At 43.2% G+C, this 24,604-nt stretch overlaps 1 protein-coding gene and 1 long non-coding RNA gene across 2 annotated transcripts; both read right to left on the bottom strand.

The window, feature by feature from the left end:
* Positions 1–1,684: 1,684 nt before the first annotated feature.
* On the bottom strand, positions 1,685–15,383 carry LOC130139723 (uncharacterized). The gene is made up of 2 exons (XR_008817819.1): positions 13,557–15,383; positions 1,685–1,949 (listed from the first exon to the last, which is right to left on the bottom strand). It is a non-coding gene; the product is annotated as an uncharacterized LOC130139723 (long non-coding RNA).
* Positions 15,384–20,621: 5,238 nt separating this feature from the next.
* Positions 20,622–23,582, bottom strand: LOC115675125 (receptor-like protein Cf-9 homolog). The gene has a single exon (XM_030597738.2). It carries the CDS (start codon positions 23,580–23,582, stop codon positions 20,622–20,624), a length of 2,961 nt encoding a protein of 986 aa, XP_030453598.2.
* Between the last annotated feature and the right edge of the window lie 1,022 nt (positions 23,583–24,604).

The raw sequence follows: 24,604 nt of genomic DNA, 5'->3' as shown, positions 1-24,604 counted from the left end.
CCATGCCCACGCCAAATTTTATGTTTCTTTGGTAATAACCATACTCAGCCTCTACATTGTATCAACCATTTCAATTATTTACATTAAAAATCGAAAAATAATTACATGAAGTTGTTTAATGTCACCAGAACTATACATATATACCACCCGCCTGGGTGGCGCTGCTGGAGCGCGCATTCTTCCTCTCGCAAAAGGTTGAGTGTTCGAATCCCGGGCGCCGTAGGGTGACTTAACCGGTGGCACGTGTGTGGTGGCTAGCACGTGTCGCCCCCAGGGTTTACTCCCCCGGCTATCGGCCGTGCGGGGGTTCCCTGGGTTACCAAAAAAAAAAAAAACTATACATATATTTGTCAACAACCTATGTAATGCGGATCAAGAGAATAGTAGAAGACAATTAATGCAAAATTCCAACTGCAGAAGCAAATAGAAATTGTTAAAAGATACTGACCATGATCTAAGATAACTATGTCCCCTCAATCAGGAACTGCATGATCCGTCGTGCAACAGCAACAACTATACAGTCAATGTAATGTTGGAGTTGGCGAATACTTCGAGGACCCTTGTTTCTCATACCGGGTACGCCCACGTGAGCTTAGGGAAACTGAAATGTTATCCGACGACATGTAACCCCCGCGTGCGGAATGCGGGGGTTCGAGGGCAGTGCCCCTGATACGGGTGCCCCGCTACCCTATCAGCGGGCGGGGGTTCATGGGCAGCGCCCCCCGACGGGGGTTCCGCTGCCACGATCGCCGATGAGCAGGCGGGGGCTCGGGGGCAGCGCCCCCGAAACCTCAACGGGTTTGGGCTTTTATATAAGCTGGCCCGTATGGTGCGAGATTAAAAGATTTCGTATAGGTTTAGGTTTTGGGCCCGTTTGAGGCACATATATATTTTGCTTGTTTTTTTTTTTTATCATTGTAACGAGTTGAGTGGCTGTAAACCGAAAATATAGTGAAATCTCTTTGCAGAACGTAGCCCTATTCGAGGGTGAACCTGGGTAAATTCGTGCATCGTCTATTTTTCTCTGATTTCTGCGTGATCGTTCTGTGTTCGGTTCTCGATACATCCCTTCATGTAAGCATTGCTCTAAGAGTTTGCTAATTCATATTGTTGGAAATTGCATGCACACGGGATTTAGACGCAATCAATGAAGATACAATTTTTCCATAATCACGGTCTCGAAATTTTGTGTTCATTTCTTAATCTTTGTCGATCAACTTGTTCCCAGACGAATTGCAGACAATTGGAGTTCAAGCACGTCTCCTGCTGATGTTAACAAGAGAATTTTGAGCGAGTGTAAGTCAAGCAATCACTTCTGAAGTTGGCTCGACGGGATAGAAAAAGCAAAACATGCTCTTGCTTTTTTTCTAATTTGTCAGCAATGCATAGAGATTGTTTCAATAGGGACAAAAATACGCAAAACTTTACAAAGAAGGCCATGAGCGCAGGCGTATAATGCCAGTAGCACTGTGAGTTTGATATGTCATTATGCTTTTGATTTATCAACGATGCCAAAGACTTTATACATTCACGATCCGAATTAATAAGTTTCCCATTTAATAAGTTTAAATGTTTGCGTTCCAACAATAAAATTTAGGCATTCTGCTAGCCAAGGATTTCAAAGTCTTGCAAACGAGGAAAAATCAGATCTCACTTTGTGTAATTGGATGAGACTACACTTGAATGATAAAAAGACCAAAATAATAAGCATATAATTTGCCTCATGGCAGTTCAACAGACTTATTCATCATCTTACAATGCAAAAAATGAACGGTCGAGATTCTCATATTTGACAAGATCTACGAGCATTGCTCCTCCACTTCTTTCTCATATTAGCTCCTTTCCTTTCAAGCAATCCCCCGACCCATTCAAATTTTCTGGATTCGAGAACAATGTATCCTAGAGAGACTCCAGCTACGATTCCAGACCCATAACTCATCAATATGGCTCTCCACTGTCGCGACCTCCCCGAACCGGCCCCGGCCGCCTAAGGGATTTGGCTAATGGATTACTAAGTTAAACCTAGCTCGAGCTATCCCAAGCCCATACCAATTCGCGACTTAAGTTTAAGTTGTTAACATGCAAATCAATTTCATCTAGAAGTCGCCACTAATCGATTTTTGGTGGGTCGATTATACACCCAAGTAAAGCACGGGAGAAATGCTTTACTTTTACGAACCAGAGATTCAATGGGTACGGGGACTTGATTACACTAATTAATTAATTAGTGCCCTTTCGGTACCTAATCTTGCTCAATTCACCACCTAACGTGCCCACACTAATTGGGAGTTTCAAAAATTCATTCCTAACCAAGTTAGGGGAAGCAACAATCACTACATGAATCTAACATGCATAATCAACCACATGCGATGTTAAATTAAACGCACCGTTCAAAGGGTGTGAACCAAGCAACGTGCGATCGAATATGACACTAATCACACAATAGGGCCAGAAAAACCAATTCCAAAGTTGAAATAAATATTCTGATTTTTCGAATTTTATTTTATTTTTTTTAAATTTTTAATATAAAAAAATTTTAAAATGTTTTTAAAAAAAATATATTTTTTAATATTAAAATAATATAAAACAGACCGGGTCGGACCTCCACATCCGACCCAGATAAAATGTTTTTTTTTTCAAATGATAATTTTTTAAATTTTTTAATATTAAAATAATAAAATAATATAAAATCGGGTCCAGGTCGGATCTCCACATCCGACCCGGATTGAGACTAATCCGGACGTGCCGGCTCGGGTCCACGATCGAACCGGGCTCATATATTGAGCCCGGTCTGAATTTTTTTTTAAAAGGAAAGGGCCCAGCCCGAAATTTTTTATTTTTTTAGCAAAACAAATAAAGGCCCAAAGCCCACTAGACATAAAAAGACCAAAAGAACAATTTAGCCCATTTCCCGAACTCGACCCATGCGCAAAAGGCCCAAAACCTAATAAAACCCACTAATAACTAAAAGGCCCAAAATATTAAAACACCAAATAAGCATAAAATCGGCCCAAATATTAACAAAAACCCTACCCGAATGCGACCCGTTCACCCGACCCGGTCACTGACCGCCGACCCGACTCGACGAAACCCTACCCAGTTCTGACCCGCGATCCGACCCGGACGCGCGTCGCCCTACCCGGTTTGCGGCCGCCCCACCACGCCCCGGGACTCGCCTGCACACCGGCCACTGCTCCGACGTGGAGCGCACGTTTGGCCATCGCCACACGCCGGCCGGCGTGGACACCGGCTTCCCCGAGCCCCGACCTCCACGGCCGGGGTCACTAGTCCGGCAGCCGAGCCGACCAGCCGCGTCACCGCCATGGCAACCGGCGACCGTCCGGGACTGTCCAAGCCTCGGCGAGAGGCTGATCAGTCACGGACTAGCCAGATCCTGGCAAGGGACTGGCTCTGCACGTCTTCCCGCGGTCACGCCCGAACCGCCATGGCCACCGGCGGTATGCCGAGACCGTCTGACATTCCCAACAAAGCAGCAAAACAGAGAAAAACCCAAGAAGTTTGGTTTGGGCAAAACGTCGAACAGTCGGTGTGCGCGACGAAAACGAGGGATTTTAGACCTGATCGAGGCTCAAACGCAACCAAAATTCACACAAAACAATACACAGACAAGCAGGCCCGAGGTGTCACTGGCCGGAACTCGCGCGAGCCGGACGGCCGCGAGCTCCGGCCAGTGGACCCGAGAACAGAAGCAAAAACAGGGGAGGGGGTGCCGTTGCGGCGCTCCCTATCCGGCTTGGGGGGCGGCGAACGACGGCGAACTTGATGGATCGGACTACGTCCGGTCGCCTTGCACGCCCCCAAGCCGGAATCCTCGGGAAATTACCCCGAATCAAACCGAACAAGAAAACCCGACAGAGCTCGGAGCCGGGACCTACCACGAGAATCGTCGGAGCTTCGCCGGCCGCGGTTGAGGCGCAACGGTCGTCGACGGGAGCCCGTTCGGCCTCGAATTTCTCTCGCCAACGCTCTCGGCCTCAACCTCTCCCTCGGATCTCTCCCGATTTCTGTTCTCTCCGGACCCCCCTTCTCTGTTCTGTGCCCCCCTGGCTTTAAGGACAGCCAGGGGCGCGAAGCCGGCCAGCAGGCGCGCATGGCCCTGCCACCGCCAGCCTGCCGCGGCCGGCCTGCTCCCGACCCGAAGATCGTGCCGGCGTCCCCCGTGCCCCTCTGGCCTCTGTGCTCTGTGGCTGTGGCGTTCTGCCACTGCTCCCGTCTTCTCCCCCCGTACGCTCAGAAATGTTGACTGGGGGGAGGTTTGAACAGTGCGCGGGCCGGGCCGTGGGAAATGGGCCGGCCCGGGCGAAAATAGAAAAGGGAGCATGGGCCGCGCGCAATAAAAGAAAAACAGGGGGAAAAAGAATGGGTCGACGAACCTGGCCCCGAAATCGTTTTTTTTATTTTTAATATATGAATATGCCATATTAATGCAAATGCGCCTAATGTCTATATGCCATGGAATTTAATGAAAATGTTTTCGGCTTAGGGGTTAAAAATTAGACCCTAATTTTTATGCGATAAAACACTAAATGATTTGGGCAAAATTTAGGTGTCAACAGTTGCCCCTCTTTGAAGGGGAGCTCGAAGAGGTTCCTTTCAAAGATAAGAGACGCCTAAATTTTGTTGACGGAGGGCACGGGATGATGCAATGCAAGGAAGAGGAGAGAGAAAATAAAATAAAATCTAAATAAACGAAAAGCATAGTTTAAAGAAAAATGTGGTTTAAGGTTGGACCACAAACCTTTTGAAAAGCGTGGTTTAAGGTTGGACCACAAACCTCTGGGAAACGTGGTTTAAGGTTGGACCACAAACCTCTGGGAAACGTGGTTTAAGGTTGGACCACAAACCTTTGAGAAACGTGGTTTAAGCTTGGACCACAAACCTTTTGGAAAGCGTGGTTTAAGGTTGGACCACAAACCTTTGCGAAACGTGATTTAAGGTTGGACCACAAACCTTTTGGAAAGCGTGGTTTAAGGTTGGACCACAAACCTTTGGGAAACGTGGTTTAAGGTTGGACCACAAACCTTTGGGAAACGTGGTTTAAGGTTGGACCACAAACCTTTTGAAAAACGTGATTTAAGGTTGGACCACAAACCTTTGGAAAACGTGGTTTAAGGTTGGACCACAAACCTTTGATATGTACCTGGGTTTACATACCTGTAGGTTGGATCGGATTGCTCAGAGGCCCTTTGCCAGCGAGGCTTGAAAAGATTCAGTGAATGAGCATTCGGGGTTCTTCACCCGAGAATTTGATAGATTGTGCCTAAGTTTCTCACGAAGGACTTGAGGTGCCTAAGTTTCTCTCAAAGGATTTGACATAAGGAGCATGGCTTAGGGACATACCTGTGAAGGCCTCATTTTTCTTTTTTTCTTTTTTTTTTCTCTTCTCTTTTTCTTTTTTATTTTTTTATTTATTTAAAAGAGGGTAAAAATACTTACCTGATGTTTACAAGAGAAATAAAGGAAACTCCGGGCTGCAAAAGCTCACCGTGCAAGGAAGAAGACTCTGGGCTGCGAAAGCTCGCCAGGTCGAAGGGGTGCTCCGGGCTGTAGAAGCTCATCGTGCAAAGAAAAAGACTCTGGGCTACGAAGGCTCGCCAGGTCAATAGGGTGCTCCGGGCTGCAAAAGCTCACAGTGCAAAAAAAAAGACTCTAGGCTGCGAAAGCTCGCCAGGTCAATAGGGTGCTCCGGGCTGCAAAAGCTCACCGTGCAATTCTGAGGCTGTAAACCTATCAATCAAGAAGATTTCGAAATGGCCACTGCACATCTAACGGAATATGTTATAATAGATGCCCTGGTAGGGAAAACATACCAGGCGAGATTGATATCATTCAGACGCCATGAAGGACACGATCAAAGGAATAGTATCACTGACAAAGTGTTGATTGCATGAGCAAATCGAACTAGTTTCAAACATTTAGCATCATTCAATATCACAAAATTGCCATTAGGTTTGATAAATGTCATTAATCATCAAATTCTCTTAGGAGATAAACCTTTGTCAGAAAGACCTTGGCTCATGGAAAGGGTTAGTTAAATATACCAAACAAGAGTTCCTTAGTCAGAAAGGGCTTCTTGCAAGCTCTCAGAGAAGGTTGTTTACTCCCATCCATTGATGCGGGAAATAGGCATGTTCTCTCTATATACCTCACACTATCAGTGTCAAAGGCTTCGAGAATCATTCGCAATAAGTATACACTGAGCAATCCAAGAGGTCTTTTAAGGACTGTAATGCAGGTTTGGTCATGATTTCAACAAAGGATAAGCATTATCGGCTAAGAAATGAAATAATTGTGGATTAGCATCTCCGCCAAGTTTACAAGTCAAGAAACCTTAAGATGAGATAAGATAACCTTGCCCCCACTTCTTCAAGCGACAGCTTCTTTGTAAAGTCCTTATTTTCACTTGAATCATCCCAATCCGAAGAGACTTTGGGAAATGGTTGTAATATTGGTTCGGTGAAAATTTCGAAAGGCTCAGAAATTCTCAAATGGGATTTAGGAGTTGGTGATTACCATGGCATCATTACCATATCATCCAATCTTTTTGAAGGTACTCGACTTTTGAAATCCAACTTGTCTCGAAAGTCCATTGACTAATCATTTTAATGTAAGGGCTTTACTCTTTTCTCTAATGACTTTTGCGTTTGCAATGATTTTTTGCAAGCATTTTACTTTTGACATCCCCCCCCCCCCCTTTTTTTTTTGAGATTTTTTCTCTTGATGCAACTTTTTTTTTCTCTTTTTTTTTAATGGGCATTGGCCTTGCTTTTACTAGGTACACTGCTTTTTCATGCCCCCTAGTTTTCATTTGACTTTTGCTCTTTTGATTTTTTTTTTGAACTTTTAGGACTTTCGAGATGTTTTTCACATTGTCTCACGAGTATCCATTGTCTTGATAAATCACATGCTTTGTCCCAATATAGGGAGATAATCACCACTTGGGCTTTAGAAATGAATATTCAGGCTCAACTTGGCTGAACAAAGGGTATGAGTGTTTGGGTAGAGAAATGAATGATCTTCTTCATTTTGGGATGTTTCGAGCTTCCACAAGAATTCACCTGAAGTTACCACAAAAAGATTGATACCAGTGAGAGCAAAGGAATCTTTCTCATCTTTTCACCAAATGATGTTAACCAAAATCTCCAAATTTGCCCCAATTGTGGGGTGATTCTTTACAGGGGTATTTTAAGAATTCTTCACATTTAAATGCTCAAATGGGCTTAACTATGATCACCTGTAATATATAGGATATAAGAAGGAAATGCCTCTTTTCATTTCGATCTGTATACTATTCGCGAATGAATCTCTCGTCCTTAAACAACACGAGTTTCTCTTTTTCGCTCCTCTCAAAGTGTTTACAGGACGTGTTTGGGAATGGTTTGTCTTTCCTCATCTTAAGTGTTTCTCACTTGGCATAATTAACATCTCCTTTCACTTCGTTGAGATCATCATGAATTGATCAATCTCCACAGGGAATTTTGATTCAAAATGAATGATCCTCCAAGCATCAAGGCAATTTTTGGATAAAGACGATATTCAAAATTTTCGTGAAAAGTTTGCTTTCACAATTCTACTTTTGTGCTCTTTTCTCAAATACATCAGAAACTCCCCCATTTTTTCGTGAAGAAAATTTTCATTTGATTTTCGTTTGAATTTTGGAGGAAGGGTACTTACCTGCGGTATGGCGACTTGGTAACCCTGTAAAGAATAAGAAAGAATGTGTTAGTTAAAGACCCTTTAGGGATTGGAAAATTGGGAACGATACAACATTACCCCTCGTTTGCATTTGTCCTTCAGGTCTTTAATGCTTCCTATCAAAGGAAAAAAAGAATCATGTCAAGAATGGACAGTTGGAAACGATACAATTTACCCTTCATTTGAATTCGCCTTCTTGGGTATTTGACAACGCCCCTTCATGCGCTTTTGTTAACATTTCCTAAATGAATGATTTGGCCTCATCGTGTTTCTTTTGTTGGAGATGTTGCTCATGTGGTCAATGCATGCCCTTTTTGTGCTGAATCGAATGACTCCTCTTTATCATGCATCATGGATGAGGGTTACTGCCCTTTCAGTGACCTGCCCTGTTTATCACCCTGCAAAAAAGAAATAGAATATGTTATCTCTATTCTCAATTGAACTTAATTTAGGAACGATACATCCTTTTGTGCTAAGTTAGATGGTTTTGTCACGATTTGTTGACGGGAGGTGTTGCCCCTATGATCAGATACACTCCCCTTCAATGTGTGTTGCCTCATCATGCTTTCTTGGAAGAAGTTGTTGTCACCGTGGTCAAACACATTATTTCATTTGCACAATGAGAGATGGCACAAGTCATTTCCGTTTTCAGTTGGACTAATTTGGGAACGATATACACCCTTTTCTTTTGGGATGGCGCAATTATGGACTAAGTTGTCCTCTTCATGCAATCTTGTCGATTCCCGGGAATTTGCCTTACATCGACTCTTTTTGTCCTCACGAATTCTGCACAAGGGGAGGAACAAGTCATTCTTTAAATAAATCGAATTTAACTTGGAACGATTACAACCTTTTACTCGGGGCACCATTTAATGGTTGATTCTTGCTCGTGTACATCCATGCCTTGAAGGATCATTTCGCGAACCACCAATAATCATCTCCACGTTGGATTAAATGCCGAGAAGCTATTTGAAGGCGCAAAAAATTGCAGCTACTAATGCTCAGCAATTCCAAATGGATCATAGCTCATTCTTCTTCTTGTCTTTTGACAATATCGCTTGGATAGTCCGCATCCATATATGTGGACCCGTCAAAGAGCTTCCCATGAGTTATAGATGTCACTAACCCAGGAAGTAGCCTTGGTGCCGAGGAATCTTTGCACATTTCTTTCTTTTGAGAAGGTTGTCAAATTGATGTGAGATTCTCCAAGATGAGAAATTTCTGTGGACTCTGCTCTGAGAACAATAGGGATTACTTGAAGCACAAATTTTAAGAGCATTTCTTCATCCACGTTGACGATTGAAGAAAGAAGTGGATTCACAAATGTGACCCTAAGGTCAAATTTCAAATTTAGGAATGTTCAAATGTCATCCCTCCTTGGTCTCATTTCCCGAAAATGGTGAAGCGTAAAGGTTAGTGGATTCTTGAAATGGAGCTCTTTATGAACACTAGGGTATCATTGTCTATGCCAAGAGCCGCAAGTCCTTTCATCCTTCATCAGTGGGAGACTAGCCTTTTCCATATTGCTTCAAGGCAAGCATGAGAGATCGTGATGATCTCCTACCCTCGAATTCTGGAAATATAATCAAGTAAAGCTGGTCTTCACATGTGTCAGGGATCCCTATCAGGCACAATGTCGTGGTGCGTATCAGACCTTCATGCCTGAGAAGCCTTCTTCTAATGTCCACGATTGCTAGTAGCGGAAAGTTTCCCCGGTTTACAATATCCAGAGAGACCTCAACAATGAAAATTGTTCCTCCAATCTTGTGGTTCTTTGCAACAAAATGAGAAACTTTCTAATGAAACCATCGTGGAATCTCACTCCTAGCGATATTCAAGCAAGCAAGCTCGCGAGACGTGGAGGCAGATACAATGAGATAAATTGAGTTTTTTTTTTTAGAAGTACAAGGCTCCCTCAGACTGGATGGAAAGCTGGAAAAATCATTACAACCCAAATCCAAATCCTGCAAGGAGGCAGTCCTTTCAAAATTATCGGGGATTCTTCCCAAAAATCCCCAAGCATGAGCACCCATTTCCTAAAGCCTTAGTTGCTTTGAATCCAGAAGCTGCCTCTATTCCAGTTTAAAATCTCAAGGATGCGAGCAGACTTCATCATGCAAATGTATGCATGAATCAAACGCCAACCCAATGCCCATTCTATTCCAAAAGTTTCGTAGTAAGAGGAGACATCATTAAAAGATCAAATCGTGGCTATCAATCGAATGCCCATTCTATTCCAAAAGTTTAATGTGCAAGATGTGTCATCAATTGTGAAAAACTGATTTGTGATTTCGGATTTTTGGAAAGACGGGACAATTCTTGTTTTAAGAAAAATACATAAAATGTGATTTGAATTCCAATTCCGGAATGTGAACAAGAAATAATTTTGTTGAAAATGTGATTTCAATTTCATGCCCCAAAATACAATCTTGACTTGGAAGAATTTCTATACAAACTGTGATTTTAAACCCATCATTGAAAATTTAGACAAGATCATCTGTTTTGTAAGGCCAAATCAGAGATGTTTGAGTTTCATGCTCCAGGCTCACTGTCAAGAGTGATTGCACGAAATTTTCAATTATGAGCTTAGATCACCTAGGGCATTCGCTTGATTTCCACGAATTTCAAAAATGAAAGTTTCAATCAAAAGTAGACAAGTAAAGAGAGAAATCATACTTACAGTGGATGGCAAACTTTTAATCACATAAACATGCGAATGTAACGTGTGGCTCAACTTCTACTATAGATGGCTTAACAAATTGGAGTTATGAGAGTGGGATGACTAGTCGCGGCCTCGCGTACTAAGCCAAGTCCTCGTGACTCCGGCTCGGTCAAGAATGATACCCCGATGCGACGCGGCCTCATGGGCAAAGGTAAGCATTCTTGACACCAAGAAAGAAGCTTTCGGGATTGAGTTGGGCAACCTCTACTACGCGGCCTCGCGGTTGAAGTCGTATCCAACTCAATACCATCCTAAACATTCCTAGTGCAGCCCAGGTCCGGCAGCATGGTTGTGTGTGCAACAGTGTAGTGCTAAAACATCTAAAGCATGCACAACAGTTTATAAGCAAAGAATACTTGAAGCATCCGAAAAAATAAACATTCATTCCCCAAATCCCAAACCTGCAAAATAAGGGGTCAATGGCAAAAACATTCACGTTAGGGATGTATTTGAACAAGATAAACGGCCTAAGTCCTCTAAAAAGTCCCCAGCGGAGTCGCCAAGCTGTCACGACCTCCCCGAACCGGCCCCGGCCGCCTAAGGGATTTGGCTAATGGATTACTAAGTTAAACCTAGCTCGAGCTCTCCCAAGCCCATACCAATTCGCAACTTAAGTTTAAGTTGTTAACATGCAAATCAATTTCATCTAGAAGTCGCCACTAATCGATTTTTGGTGGGTCGATTATACACCCAAGTAAAGCACGGGAGAAATGCTTTACTTCTACGAACCAGAGATTCAATGGGTACGGGGACTTGATTACACTAATTGACTAATTAGTGCCCTTTCGGTACCTAATCTTGCTCAATTCACCACCTAACGTGCCCACACTAATTGGGAGTTTCAAAAATTCATTCCTAACCAAGCTAGGGGAAACAACAATCACTACATGAACCTAACATGCATAATCAACCACATGCGAGGTTAAATTAAACGCACCGTTCAAAGGGTGTGAACCAAGCAACGTGCGATCGAATATGACACTAATCACACAATAGGGCCAGAAATACCAATTCCAAAGTTGAAATAAATTTTCTGATTTTTCGAATTTTTTTTATTTTTTTTAAATTTTTATTAAAAAAAATTTTAAAATGTTTTTAAAAAAATATATATTTTTTAATATTAAAATAATATAAAACAGACCGGGTCGGACCTTTACATCCGACCCAGATAAAATGTTTTTTTTTTTTCAAATGATAATTTTTTTAATTTTTTAATAATAAAATAATATAAAATCGGGTCCGAGTCGGATCTCCACATCCGACCCAGATCGAGACTAACCTGGATGCGCCGGCTCGGGTCCACGATTGAACCGGGCTCATATATTGAGCCCGGTCTGAATTTTTTTTTAAAAGGAAAGGGCCCAGCCCGAAATTTTTTATTTTTTTAACAAAACAAATAAAGGCCCAAAGCCCACTAGACATAAAAAGACCAAAAGAACAATTTAGCCCATTTCCCGAACTCGGCCCATGCGCAAAAGGCCCAAAACCTAATAAAACCCACTCTAATAACTAAAAGGCCCAAAATATTAAAACACCAAATAAGCATAAAATCGGCCCAAATATTAACAAAAACCCTACCCGAATGCGACCCGTTCACCCGACCCGGTCACCGGCCGCCGACCCGACTCGACGAAACCCTACCCGGTTCTGACCCGCGATCCGACCCGAACGCGCGTCGCCCTACCCGGTTCGCGGCCACCCCACCGCGCCCCGGGACTCGCCTGCACACCGGCCACTGCTCCAACGTGGAGCGCACGTCCGGCCACCGCCACACGCCGGCCGGCGTGGACACCGGCTTCCCCGAGCCCTGACCTCCGCGGCCGGGGTCACTAGTCCGGCAGCCGAGCCGACCAGCCGCGTCACCGCCATGGCAACCGGCGACCGTCCGGGACTGTCCAAGCCTCGGCGAGAGGCTGATCAGTCACGGACTAGCCAGATCCCGGCAAGGGACTGGGTCTGCACGTCTTCCCGCGGTCACGCTCGGACCGCCACGGCCACCGGCGGTACGCCGAGACCGTCTGACATTCCCAACAAAGCAGCAGAACAGAGAAAAACCCAAGAAGTTTGGTTCGGGCAAAACGTCGAACAGTCGGTGTGCGCGACGAAAACGAGGGATTTTAGACCTGATCGAGGCTCAAACGCAACCAAAATTCACACAAAACAATACACAGACAAGCAGGCCCGAGGTGTCACTGGCCGGAACTCGCGCGAGCCGGACGGCCGCGAGCTCCGGCCAGTGGACCCGAGAACAGAAGCAAAAACAGGGGAGGGGGTGCCGTTGCGGCGCTCCCTATCCGGCTTGGGGGGCGGCGAACGACGGCGAACTTGATGGATCGGACTACGTCCGGTCGCCTTGCACGCCCCCAAGCCGGAATCCTCGGGAAATTACCCCGAATCAAACCGAACAAGAAAACCCGACGGAGCTCGGAGCCGGGACCTACCGCGAGAATCGTCGGAGCTTCGCCGGCCGCGGTTGAGTCGCGACGGTCGTCGACGGGAGCCCGTTCGGCCTCGAATTTCTCTCGCCAACGCTCTCGGCCTCAACCTCTCCCTCGGATCTCTCCCGATTTCTGTTCACTCCGGGCCCCCCTTCTTTGTTCTGTGCCCCCCTGGCTTTAAGGACAGCCAGGGGCGCGAAGCCGGCCAGCAGGCGCGCATGGCCCTGCCACCGCCAGCCTGCCGCGGCCGGCCTGCTCCCGACCCGAAGATCGTGCCGGCGTCCCCCGTGCCCCTCTGGCCTCTGTGCTCTGTGGCTGTGGCGTTCTGCCACTGCTCCCGTCTTCTCCCCCCGTACGCTCAGAAATGTTGACTGGGGGGAGGTTTGAACAGTGCGCGGGCCGGGCCGTGGGAAATGGGCCGGCCCGCACGAAAATAGAAAAGGGAGCATGGGCCGCGCGCAATAAAAGAAAAACAGGGGGAAAAAGAATGGGCCGACGAACCCGGCCCCGAAATCTTTTTTTTTTTTTAATATATGAATATGCCATATTAATGCAAATGCGCCTAATGTCTATATGCCATGGAATTTAATGAAAATGTTTTCGGCTTAGGGGTTAAAAATTAGACCCTAATTTTTATGCGATAAAACACTAAATGATTTGGGCAAAATTTAGGTGTCAACATCCACTCAAACCAGCCTCCATGCTCTGTACCATTTTCCTGAACGATGGTTATTGGTGGAATTTCTCGTGAACCATCTGTGCATGTCTCTGGCAATGGAAATCCGCATAGTCCGGGATTCCCGACAAACGAGTCGCTCTTGAATGTGTTGAATTGCCGTCCCTGAGGAATAGGTCCGATGAGCTGATTCTATGAGAGGTTCAAGAATTCAAGAGATGTCAAATCCGCTAGTTCTCGAGGAATCCTTCCAACGAACTTATTTGAAGAGAGGTCTAGCCATTCAAGTTCAGTCAAGTTCCTGGTAGACGGAGGGATATAGCCTACAAGATTGTTGCGGGAAAAGTTGAGCCCTTTGAGTGACTTCAGGTTTCCTATACCCACGGGAAGCTCCCCACCAAAATGGTTGCTCGATAAGTCGATACTCATGAAAACAGTTAGAATTGTCACCGACTGTATCTCTAGTCCTTTTATGGTCAATGTGACTGAATCTTGATAATTATCATCTCCCATATATTGCGGCTTGCCCCGTATTTTATCTTGATTCATCATGGCAGTAAACTTCATAATATATCTAATAGGTAAAGGACCGCTCCGATTGTTGTTGGCCAGGTCGAAAATGCGCAATTCAGAAAATGGGCGAGCTGCTCTAGGACTACTTACGAAGCCATGGAACATGTTGGACCTCAAAACAAGAACTTGTAGCTTGGGAAGGGAATCAGGGAACGTATCCTCCATTCTATTGTTGCCGAGATCCAAAACTTCCAAATTTTCACAATGTAGTAAGGACCGTGGCAATGTCCCTTCAAATCGATTTCAACTAAAGTCAATAGTCCTTAAATTGCTGCCCTCAGCAAATTTTCTAGGGATCACACCCTGAATCCTGTTCATTCGGAGGCTGAGCACCGAGAGATTTTTGCTAAAGCTCATCAAGCACTCGGGCAAGGTGCCCATCAAACTATTATTGGACAAGTCAAGGACTACGAGCTCAGTGGCACCATCTATCAAAGGTGAAACCTTTCCACCAATCTTGTTGTTTGCCATGAAATAGAATTGAGTGGTGGGTGGTGGAATTGGAAGAGGACCTTCAAATCTGTTGTTGGATAGATCAACCGTCCACAGATTCAACTGATGGAGAAAATATTCCTCGGGCCATTGACCCCCCAAATTATTGTTAGATATGGAAAAGCTATAAAGCGTGGAGGGAAGAAATGGAGCAGTTGGAGGATCGATTTGGCCATGGAATTCATTGAACTGCAGATCGATCCACCTCAATGAGCGGGATTCTAGCAACCACTTGGGAAAAGTATCGTTCATTTTGTTGTAACTGACTTTTAGAAAGAACAATGATGCACAATTGTCTAAAGACCGCAGTAATGTCCCTTCAAACTAATTGGCGCTCAAGTCTAATTCAACGAGGTTGGTTAAATTTCCCAAACATTGTGGAACAGAGCCAGAGAGATTGTTACTATCCAAGTATAGAGTTTCAAGGGAGCATAATTCGCAAATGGAAGATGGAATCTCTCCGCTGAAGCCGTTGTCGGTGGCCTGAAAGCTGACTATACGGAGTGGTGGAATTGGAAGCAGGCCCCGGAATAAGTTGTCACTAAGGTAAACAAAAGTCAACTCTGTCCATGGAAATTGTTGTATGCCTCCCTCAATACGGTTACTAGAAATATCAAGAACCTGTGGTCTACCTTCCCCTACATCCCAAAACCATCTCGGGATCTCACCGCCAATCTTGTTTTTGGAGAGATCTAATTTTCTTAACTTTTTTAAAGAGGTCAGAAAAAGAGGAAACTTGGTCAAGTTGCAGGAATGCAAGACCAAAGTCTCAGGATTCGGAAATGAGTAATTTATACTGTTGTGAGCTAGATTTAACCCTACTGAAAGATCAAGGAATTGCAGATTTTTCAGTGTCGAAAAGACTCCCAAGTCTAAAACACCAGTAAAGTGGTTAGAAGAAAAGTCTAAATATATGAGTCGTTCAAGCTTTAGCTTTACAACAAATGACGAGATATGATCAATTAATTCATTCTGTGAAAGGTCCAACGTGGTTAATTTTGTTAAGTTCAAAAGCCATGAGGGAATCGATCCTGTTAATTCGCAGAAACTGAGATGTAGAGTTTTTAAATTCTTCAATTCACCAATTGAATCGAGTATTTTGCCTAAGATGTTTGCAAGTGAGAGGGTTAAGGATTCAAGAGACTTGCTCCAATTAGACTTCAAAAAAGATACCATGATATCATTGAAACCCAAACTGAGATCAAGGAGGTTTGGCAAGCTAAAAATGTTGGGCAGAAGTTCCCCTTGTAAATCGCACATAAACGCACTGAAAAACGTCAAGGAGGATGATAAATTCATGAAGGAACTAGGCGAAACAGCAGACATGTCTATGTAATCAAGGTTGAGTTCGCTCAACTCTGTCAAATTCTGAACAAGCATTTTGAAACCGGTATTTTCTATCTTAAGATTGGGTGCCACATACGGTTTTTTATAGTTTAAAGAGAGATCAAGTAAAACAAGTTTAGAAAGGTAAGAAATTTCGATGGGAACTAGACATGAAAAATTGGAAGGAGAGAGATTGAGGTGCCTCAGTTCAGTAAACACACTTAGTTCAGGCAAAATGGGTGAGGCACGGAAATCGTTAATAGCAAGGTTGAGGCTCTGAAGATGCCAAAGTGCAAAGAGTAAACTGTTAGAACGAAGGGTCCCTTGAAGATAGCTGAATGAAAAATTGAGGCCGATAATGTTACCCGTTACATTGTCACAGGCGACACCGTCCCACGAGCAGCAATCCAAGCCGTTCTTCCATGTAGTCGTCTTCGGATCACAGTGTGGGTCCGTATCAGTTTCAACTGTGAGAGAATTGCTAAACTGAAGTAAGGCATCACTTTGGACTGGACGACAAAATTGTGCTGTTGTGCAATGAAGGTTTAATAACAATTGCCCAAAAAGACAAAGACAAAAGAGAAAACAGAGGGACTGGTAGAATTCCATGCTTTTTGGTCGAGCACAATGCCTCTAGGACAGTGGTGCACTTAATTATAAACGCTAAGATGCCAAAGTCTTCTTGAAACGACATTACTGGGGTCAAAGTCTTTGGTGGGGTTACTTGGGCGTGGAAAATTCTTAGCGCAATGAAGGACAGTGGGGGAATTTTCAGGCCATCCATTCTAGCTGGGCATTGACAAATTGGTGCTAATAAGTTGGACTTCATTAATTGTTTTTACATGCAATATCACATCAAGCACGGAATAGGATCTTTCTACATGTACACAATGCGAAGCCTCCTCCGCTTTTCTTGGAAGGCATATTAGTCAAGTCTAGGGTAGCAATTTTCATATCATACATATGTATGGCTCTGGTCATTACTGTCTAGTAGACAAAATTGAATAATTAGCGAAGAAAATAATCTTTTATGAATGTTTTTCCGAGAAGATAACTTTGAATTCCTAATACCCCTGTTTACCATTGCAGATAAGTATGATGATAGGTACAATCACAAGATCTATTATTCACCTGCAAGTAAAAGATGCATTCTCTGAATGGCAGCATTTCAAGCCGATGACTTTTCTATTCCTTGATCTACATGGCGAACAGTTTCAATTGAAATCTTTTCAACAAGTTCGTGGTACGTGCAATCTGATGCCTTCTGCTTTGGCTTCTTCGTTCGTTTGGCTTCCCTTTTCTCCATTCTTTGCACAATTCTTGCGAGCTATTTAGGTCTTCCAGTTTCATATGCAATGTATGCTACTGAGTCCCAAGATGATTCCCAATTAAGATAAAGTGACAAAATCTCTAAAATCAATGAAGTGCTTGTCAAATGTTTTACGGTTACATTAGCTTACAACATCAGTGATGATATTGAGCTTCCACACAAGGATGTCCTCGACTACTCCCAATTATGCATCTTCGTTCGTACTTCAGATGCTCTAAAAGAAAAATTCCTCACAAATATCATTCGGAGTATCGGAAGGGATGAGTGGACCCGAGTGTCGTAGAGGTCGAAAGAGATCGAGAATCTCTATCACCTTCAGGACCCATCGAAGGATGGAGTTGCACATAAGTTTCCGTCCACTAGAATGATGTTGCACAAGACTAGGCGCTTTGCTCATCCTGCGGGCCACAGAGAAAAGGGGGTCAATATCATTCCAAATTCCAATCACCGAAATTTTTTTGGCGAAAACATACACATTTCTTTCTTTGTGGCTCCTGTTTTTCAGAGCCTTGGACATGGAACCCCACATCGTGCTGCTTGAGAAAGACGCAAACCGCACGTCTTCTCACTGCACATTTTGAGACTGAAACTGTATTCTTGTAGAGAAATCGAAAGGATTGAAGTAATTGTCGGGGCAATTCTTCCGGGATGAATAGCCAGCTTCTTTGGAGCTTTTCAGCTGCTTACGTAGGAGTTCAGTTTTATTGCCTCATCCTCTGGAATTTTACCATGTACCACCACGTTATGTGGTAAATCTCTTGGGAAGCACGGAAGTTCATGAACGTCGAATGCAAGGCAAGTCAATTTGTCTTAAACTTTGTCTCTTTGGCTGAAATTACAGCTCGCATATGATTTTCATATATGCCTGAGTGACAAAGCTTCAACCCCGAGTCCTTCTGGCTTCATAGGCAAGTGTCAAGTCACCAATCACCATCTCTATTTGACGGACAGATAGCGCTACTTCATGATTAGGCCACAGTTCATCAACCTGATCATCCGTTAAACTAATGCATATAGCTTCCTGTGCCTTCTCCCCCATAGCCTTATCCTGTTAATATGGTAAAGAGTAGAAATTGAACATTTATTGGAGCTACAAAGATTGCCAGATCTTTGCAGGTCGGAAAGCCCAAGCAGCTGTTTTCTTTCAATATCAGAAGGCTCAAGCAGAGAGCAAAAGCACCCAATGTGAGTCATCAATGGTCTAAATGTCGACCACCTGTGGCCGCGACCTCCGCCGGCCATCGACGAGGCCCAGCGGAGGGAAAAAAGGAAAAAGAAAAGAGAAAAAATAAAAGAAGAGAAAAGGAAAAGAAAAAAAGAAAAAAAAAGTAAACAAGGAAGGAATAGAGAATAAAAAGAATAAATAAATAAATAAAAATTCAAAAATATTAAAATATTATTAAAATTCGTCCACGTCAATGCCGATTGTGCCATGTAGGATGGCTGACATCCATGTCATCAATTTCTAGTCAAAATAGCTAGATAAACTCAATTGGCAAAATATGAAAAGGTTTAAGACTTAATTGTTACAATTAAAATATTTAAAACTGAATTGAAAAAAGTGCAATACATTTAGAATTTTTTAAATAGTTTTCCTATTTTTAGGCTCTGTCACTCTATATACAAAGCATGAACTGCTTTTTGGCTTAGTATACATAATCGGGAAAATTGTTCAAAAGGTCCTAAACCTGTTGTTGCTAATTCAGTCATAAACCATTCAATTTTGTTAATTCAGTCATAAACCTTCCAATTTTGCTAATTCAGTCAATCTGGTCAATTTTGGCCCGCCAGTGCTAACGTGGACGATGGCCGATTCCGTCCGTCCGACGAATGCTGACCTGGTAATTTTTTAATATTCAGTCGATGTAAATGCTGTTCTCAGAGTTTTTGTTTTGTTTTGTCGAGACTATTCTAAGAGTTTGATGATTCAGATTGTTTGTAACTTGCATACCGGATTTAGATGCAAGCAGTGAAGATAAGAAGTTTTCAATGATCACAGTCTCGAAATTCTATGTTCATTTCACAATCTTTGTCGATCAACTTATTCTCGGACGAATCGCAGTCAACTGAAGTTCAATCAAGTCTCCTGCTGATGTTAACAAAAGTATTTTTTAACGTGTGTAAGTCAAACAATTACTCCTGAAGTTGGCCGGACGGGATAGAAAAAGCAAAATATGTTAATTTTCCATATGTCCTCGGTGATATGTTCTTCGTTTCTTTCTAATTAGTCAGCAATGCATAGAGATTGTTTCAATAGAGATAAAAGTACGCAAAACTTTACAACGGAAGAACCAAGCGCAGGAGTATAATGCCAGTAGCACGTGAGTTAATATGTCATGATGCACTTGGTTTATCAACGATGCCATAGAGATTAAGAAACCAAGATTTGCACAAAGATAGTTTTGCGGCATTTTCTACATGAGTCAAAACCACCATTTGTCTCACTTTTGGCTTTTGAAATTGCATAAAAAATTAAGGCTGCCCGCTACTTTCTCTTCATCAAGTGGCCACTCAATGCACACATCTGCATAATCACTCAATTAAATAATCACTCAATTCCTCAAGAAGCGACTTCTTTTCTCTTCAAATGTAATCCACCAGCGATCATGCACACACGTTGCGTCTGCATCAACACTAGCCAATATATTAAATCAAAAGTGAATTCTGTCACGCTTTTCTAAGGTTCTAATATCATCCCTTGAACAAGAAAAAAGAAATAAGTTCCCGGAAGAAATAGGGATAAAATTGTAAGCTGGAAGTTATATCTTCAGACTTTGATTCTGTCCACTAACAAAAACTAGAGAACCCGATGGCTGGGAAAAGTACACGAAAAAAAAGTTCTAAATCTATTTTATTTGTGCCAATTCACTTTTAAACTTTTCAATTGTACCAATTGAGTTATAATAATTTTGCTGATTTTCCAATATAATCCGTTTGATTAATTTTGGCCGGAAATCGCTGACATGAACGCTAATTATCTTACGTGTCACGGCTGACATTACGTGTGAAATTTTTTAATTATTTTCATCATCATTTTGTTATCAACAGTGCCATAGACTTTGTACAGTCGTGAACCGAATCGCAAGGATGGGATCCTTTGTCAAACTTTCACATTTAATAAGTTCTTATGTTTGCGTTCCAACAATAAAATTTAGGCATACGGCTAGCCAAGGATTTCAAAGTCTTGCAGATGAGGAAATTCAGATCTCACTTTGTGTAATTGGATGAGACTACACTTGAATGATAAAAAGGTCAAAATTATAAGCATATAATTTGCCTCATGGCAGTTCAACTGACATATTCATCATCTTACAATGCAAAAAAGGAACAGTCAAGATTCTCTCATCTTTAATAAGATCTACGAGCATTCCTCCTCCGCTTCTTTCTCATATTAGCTCCTTTCCTTTCAAGCAATCCCGCGAGCCATCCAAATTTTTTGGATTCGAGAACGATATATCCTAGAGAGACTCCAGCTACGATTCCACACCCATAACCCATCAATATGGCTCTCCACTCAAACCAGCCTCCATGCTCTGTATCATTTCCCTCGAGGATGGTTAACGGCGGAATTTCTCGTGAATTGTTTGTGCATGTCCCTGGCAATGGAAATCCGCATAATCCGGGATTCCCAACAAACGAGTCACTCTTAAATGTGTTGAATTGCCTTCCCAGAGGAATAGGTCCGATGAGCTGATTCTCTGAGAGGTTCAAGATTTCAAGAGACGTCAAATCTGCTAGTTCTCGAGGAATCCTTCCACTGAACTTGTTTGAAGAGAGGTCTAGCCATTCGAGTTCAGTCAAGTTCCCGATAGATCGAGGGATATAGCCAGTGAGATTGTTGTGGGAAAAGTTTAGCCCTTTGAGTGACTTTAGGTTTCCTATATCCACCGGAAGCTCCCCACCAAAATGGTTGCTCGATAAGTCGATACTCGTGAAAACAGTTAGAATTTTCACCAATTGTATCTCCAGTCCTTTTATGGTCACCGTGACTGAATCTTCATAACCATCTCCTCCCATATACTGCAGCTTGCCCTGTCCATTATCCCGATTCATCATGGCAGTGAACTTCATAATATATCTAACGGGTAAAGGACCGCTCAGATTGTTGTTGGACAGGTCGAAAATGCGCAATTCAGAAAATGGGGGAGCTGCTCTAGGACTACTGACGAAGCCGTGGAACATGTTGGACCTCAAAACAAGAACTTGTAGCTTGGGAAGGGTTCCCAACCAATCAGGGAACGTATCCTTCAATCCATTGTTGCCGAGATCCAAAACTTCCAACTCGTCACAATGTACTAAGGACCGTGGCAATGTCCCTTCAAATCGATTCCGACTAAAGTCAATAGTCCTTAAATTGCTGCCCTTAGCAAATTTTATGGGGATCACACCCTGAATCATGTTCATCCGGAGGTTGAGCACCGAGAGATATTTGCTAAAGCTCATCAAGCACTCTGGCAAGGTGCCCATCAAACTATTATTGGACAAGTCAACGACTATGAGCTCAGTGGCATTGCATATCAAAGAGGAAACCTTTCCACCAATCTTGTTGTTTGCAATGGAATAAAATTGAGTGGCGGGTGGTGGAATTGGAAGAGGACCTTCAAATCTATTGTTGGATAGATCAACTTTCCACATATTCAACCGATGGAGAAAATATTCCTCGGGCCATTGACCCCCCAAATTATTGTTAGATATGGAAAAACTATTAAGCCTAGAGGGAAGAAATGGAGCAGCTGGAAGATCGATTTGGCCATGGAATTCATTGAACTGTAGATCGATGCTCTCCAATGAGGGGGCTTCTAGCAACCACTTGGGAAAAGTATCGTTGATTTTGTTGAAACCGACGTTTAGCACAAATAACAGTGCACAATTGTCTAAAAATCGCGGTAATGTCCCTTCAAGCTGATTGGCACTCAAGTCAAGTGCAAAGAGGTTGGTTAAATTTCCCAAACATTGTGGAATAGAGCCGGAGAGATTGTTACGAGCCAAGAGTAGAATTTCAGGGGAGCTTAATTCGCAAATGGAAGATGGAATCTCTCCGCTGAAGCCGTTTTCGCTAGCCCAAAAGAGGAGTATAGAGAGTGGTGGAATTGGAAGCGGGCCCTGGAATAAGTTGTCACTAAGGTCAACAATGGTCAACTCTTTCCAAGGAAATTGTTGTATGCCTCCCTCAATAAGGTTACTAGAAATATCAAGAACCAGTAGTCTACCTTCCCCTACATCCCAAAACCATCTCGGGATCTCACCGCCAATCTTGTTTTTGGAGAGATCTAATTCTGTTATCCTTTTTAAAGACTTAAGAAAAATAGGAAACTTGGTCAAGTTGCAGGAAGGCAAGGCCAAAGTCTCAAGTTTTGGAAATGTGTCATTCGTACTGTGGTAAGCTAGATTTAACTCTACTGTAAGACGAAGGACTTGCAGATTTTTCAGTGTCGAAAGGACTCCCAAGTCTAAAACACCAGTAAAGTTGTTAAAAGAAAGGTCTAAATATATAAGCCGTGCAAGCTTTCCAACAAATGACGGGATATGACCAGTTAATTCGCTGTGCGAAAAGTCCAACCTGGTTAATTTTGTTAAGTTCACAAGCGATGAGGGAATCGATCCTGTCAATGTGCAGTAACTGAGATATAGAGTTTTTAAATTCTTGGATTCACCGATTGAATCAGGTATTTTGCCCGAGATGCTTGCATCCGAGAGGGTCAAGGATTCAAGAGACTTGCTCCAGTTGGACTTCGGAAAAGAAATCTTGATAAAATTAAAATCCAAACTGAGATGAAGGAGGTTTGGCAAGCTAAAAATGTTGGGCGGAAGTTCCCCTCGTAAATAGCACCAATACATACTGAAATACGTCAAGGAGGATGATAAATTCACGAAGGAACTAGGCGAAACAGCAGACATGTCTATGTAATCAAGGTTAAGTTCCCTCAACTCTGTGAAATTCTGAACAAGCCTTTTGAAACCAGTATTTTCGATCTGAAGACCCAAGTTAAAAGAGAGATCAAGTAAAACAAGTTTAGAAAGGTAAGAAATTTCAACAGGAACTAGACCTGAAAAATTGGACCTAGAGAGATCGAGGTGATTCAGTTCAGTAAACAGACTCAGTTCAGGCAAAATGGGTGAGGTACGGAAATTGTTCTCAGCAAGGTTGAGGCTCTGAAGATGGTGAAGTGCAAAGAGTGAACTGTTAGAACGAAGGGTCCCCTCAAGACAGCTGAATGAAAGATCGAGGCCGATAACGTTACCCGTTACATTGTCACAGGCGAGACCGTCCCACGTGCAGCAATCCAAGCCGTTCTTCCATGTAGTCATCTTCGGATCACAGTTTGAGTCCGTATCAGTTTCAACGATGAGAGAATTGCTGAACTGAAGTAAGGCATCACTTTGGACAGGATCACATAATTGTGCTGCTGTGAAACGAAGGTTTAAGAACAATTGCCCAGAAAGACAAAAGAAAAGAAAGAGGGACCGGTGGAATTCCATGTTTTTTGGTCGAGCACAATGGCTCTAAGACAGCGGTGCACTTGATTATAATTGTTAAGAAGTCAAAGTCTTCTTGAAACGACATTACTGGGGTCAAAGTCGCTGGTGGGTTTACTTGGGTGTGGAAAACTTTTTAGGCTCCGTTCGTTTGGCGGAAAATATTCTCCCGGAAAATATTTTCCGGGTTTTTCGGTGTTCGGGAGGCGGAAAACGTTTTCCATGGGAAAATATTTTCCTTTCCCCCATCACAAAATAGCCTAAGTCTATGGAAAATGACTTCCGCTTCTTCAAAAGCGAAAATCATTTTCCGGAGCTTCTTCTTCTTCTTCTTCACTAAGGTCGCCGCCGCCGCCGCCGCCGCCGCCGCCGCGACGCCGCCGCCGCCGATCGCCGCCGCCGGTCGCCGTCGCCGCCGCCCGTCACCGGCCGCCGGTAGCCGGTCGCCGCCGCCGGTGCCGCCGCCGCCGCCGTCGAAAAATATTTTCCGAAACTTTTTCATATTGATCGCCGAACACCGGAAAATTATGTTCCGGGAAAACATTTTCCAGAAAAATGACTTCCGGGAAAATATTTTCCAAAAGGAGAATATTTTCCGCCAAACGAACGGAGCCAGTGCCATAGAATTTCTTCCTTGGCTGAATGCAATAAAGGAGAGTGGAGGAGTTTTCACGGCATCCATTCTAGATGGGCATTGACAAATTGGTGCTAATAAGTTGGACTTCATTAATTTTTTTTACTTGCAATATCATATCAAGCATGGAATAAAATTTTTCTACATGTACGAGATGCGGAAGCCATCTCCGCTTTTCTTGAAAGGCATATTGGTCAAGTCTCTGGTGGCATTTTTCATT

This window comes from Syzygium oleosum, unplaced genomic scaffold, assembly GCF_021117445.2.
Source record: "Syzygium oleosum isolate NSW1041296 unplaced genomic scaffold, Sole_v2.1 Sole_v2.13, whole genome shotgun sequence".
NCBI classification, from domain to species: Eukaryota; Viridiplantae; Streptophyta; class Magnoliopsida; order Myrtales; family Myrtaceae; genus Syzygium; species Syzygium oleosum.
This window is presented reverse-complemented; position numbering and strand designations above follow the sequence as displayed.

Excerpts from the sequence above, each read along its gene's own strand:
- LOC115675125 (XM_030597738.2), bottom strand. The coding sequence starts at position 23,582 with ATGACTACATGGAAGAACGGCTTGGATTGCTGCACGTGGGACGGTCTC.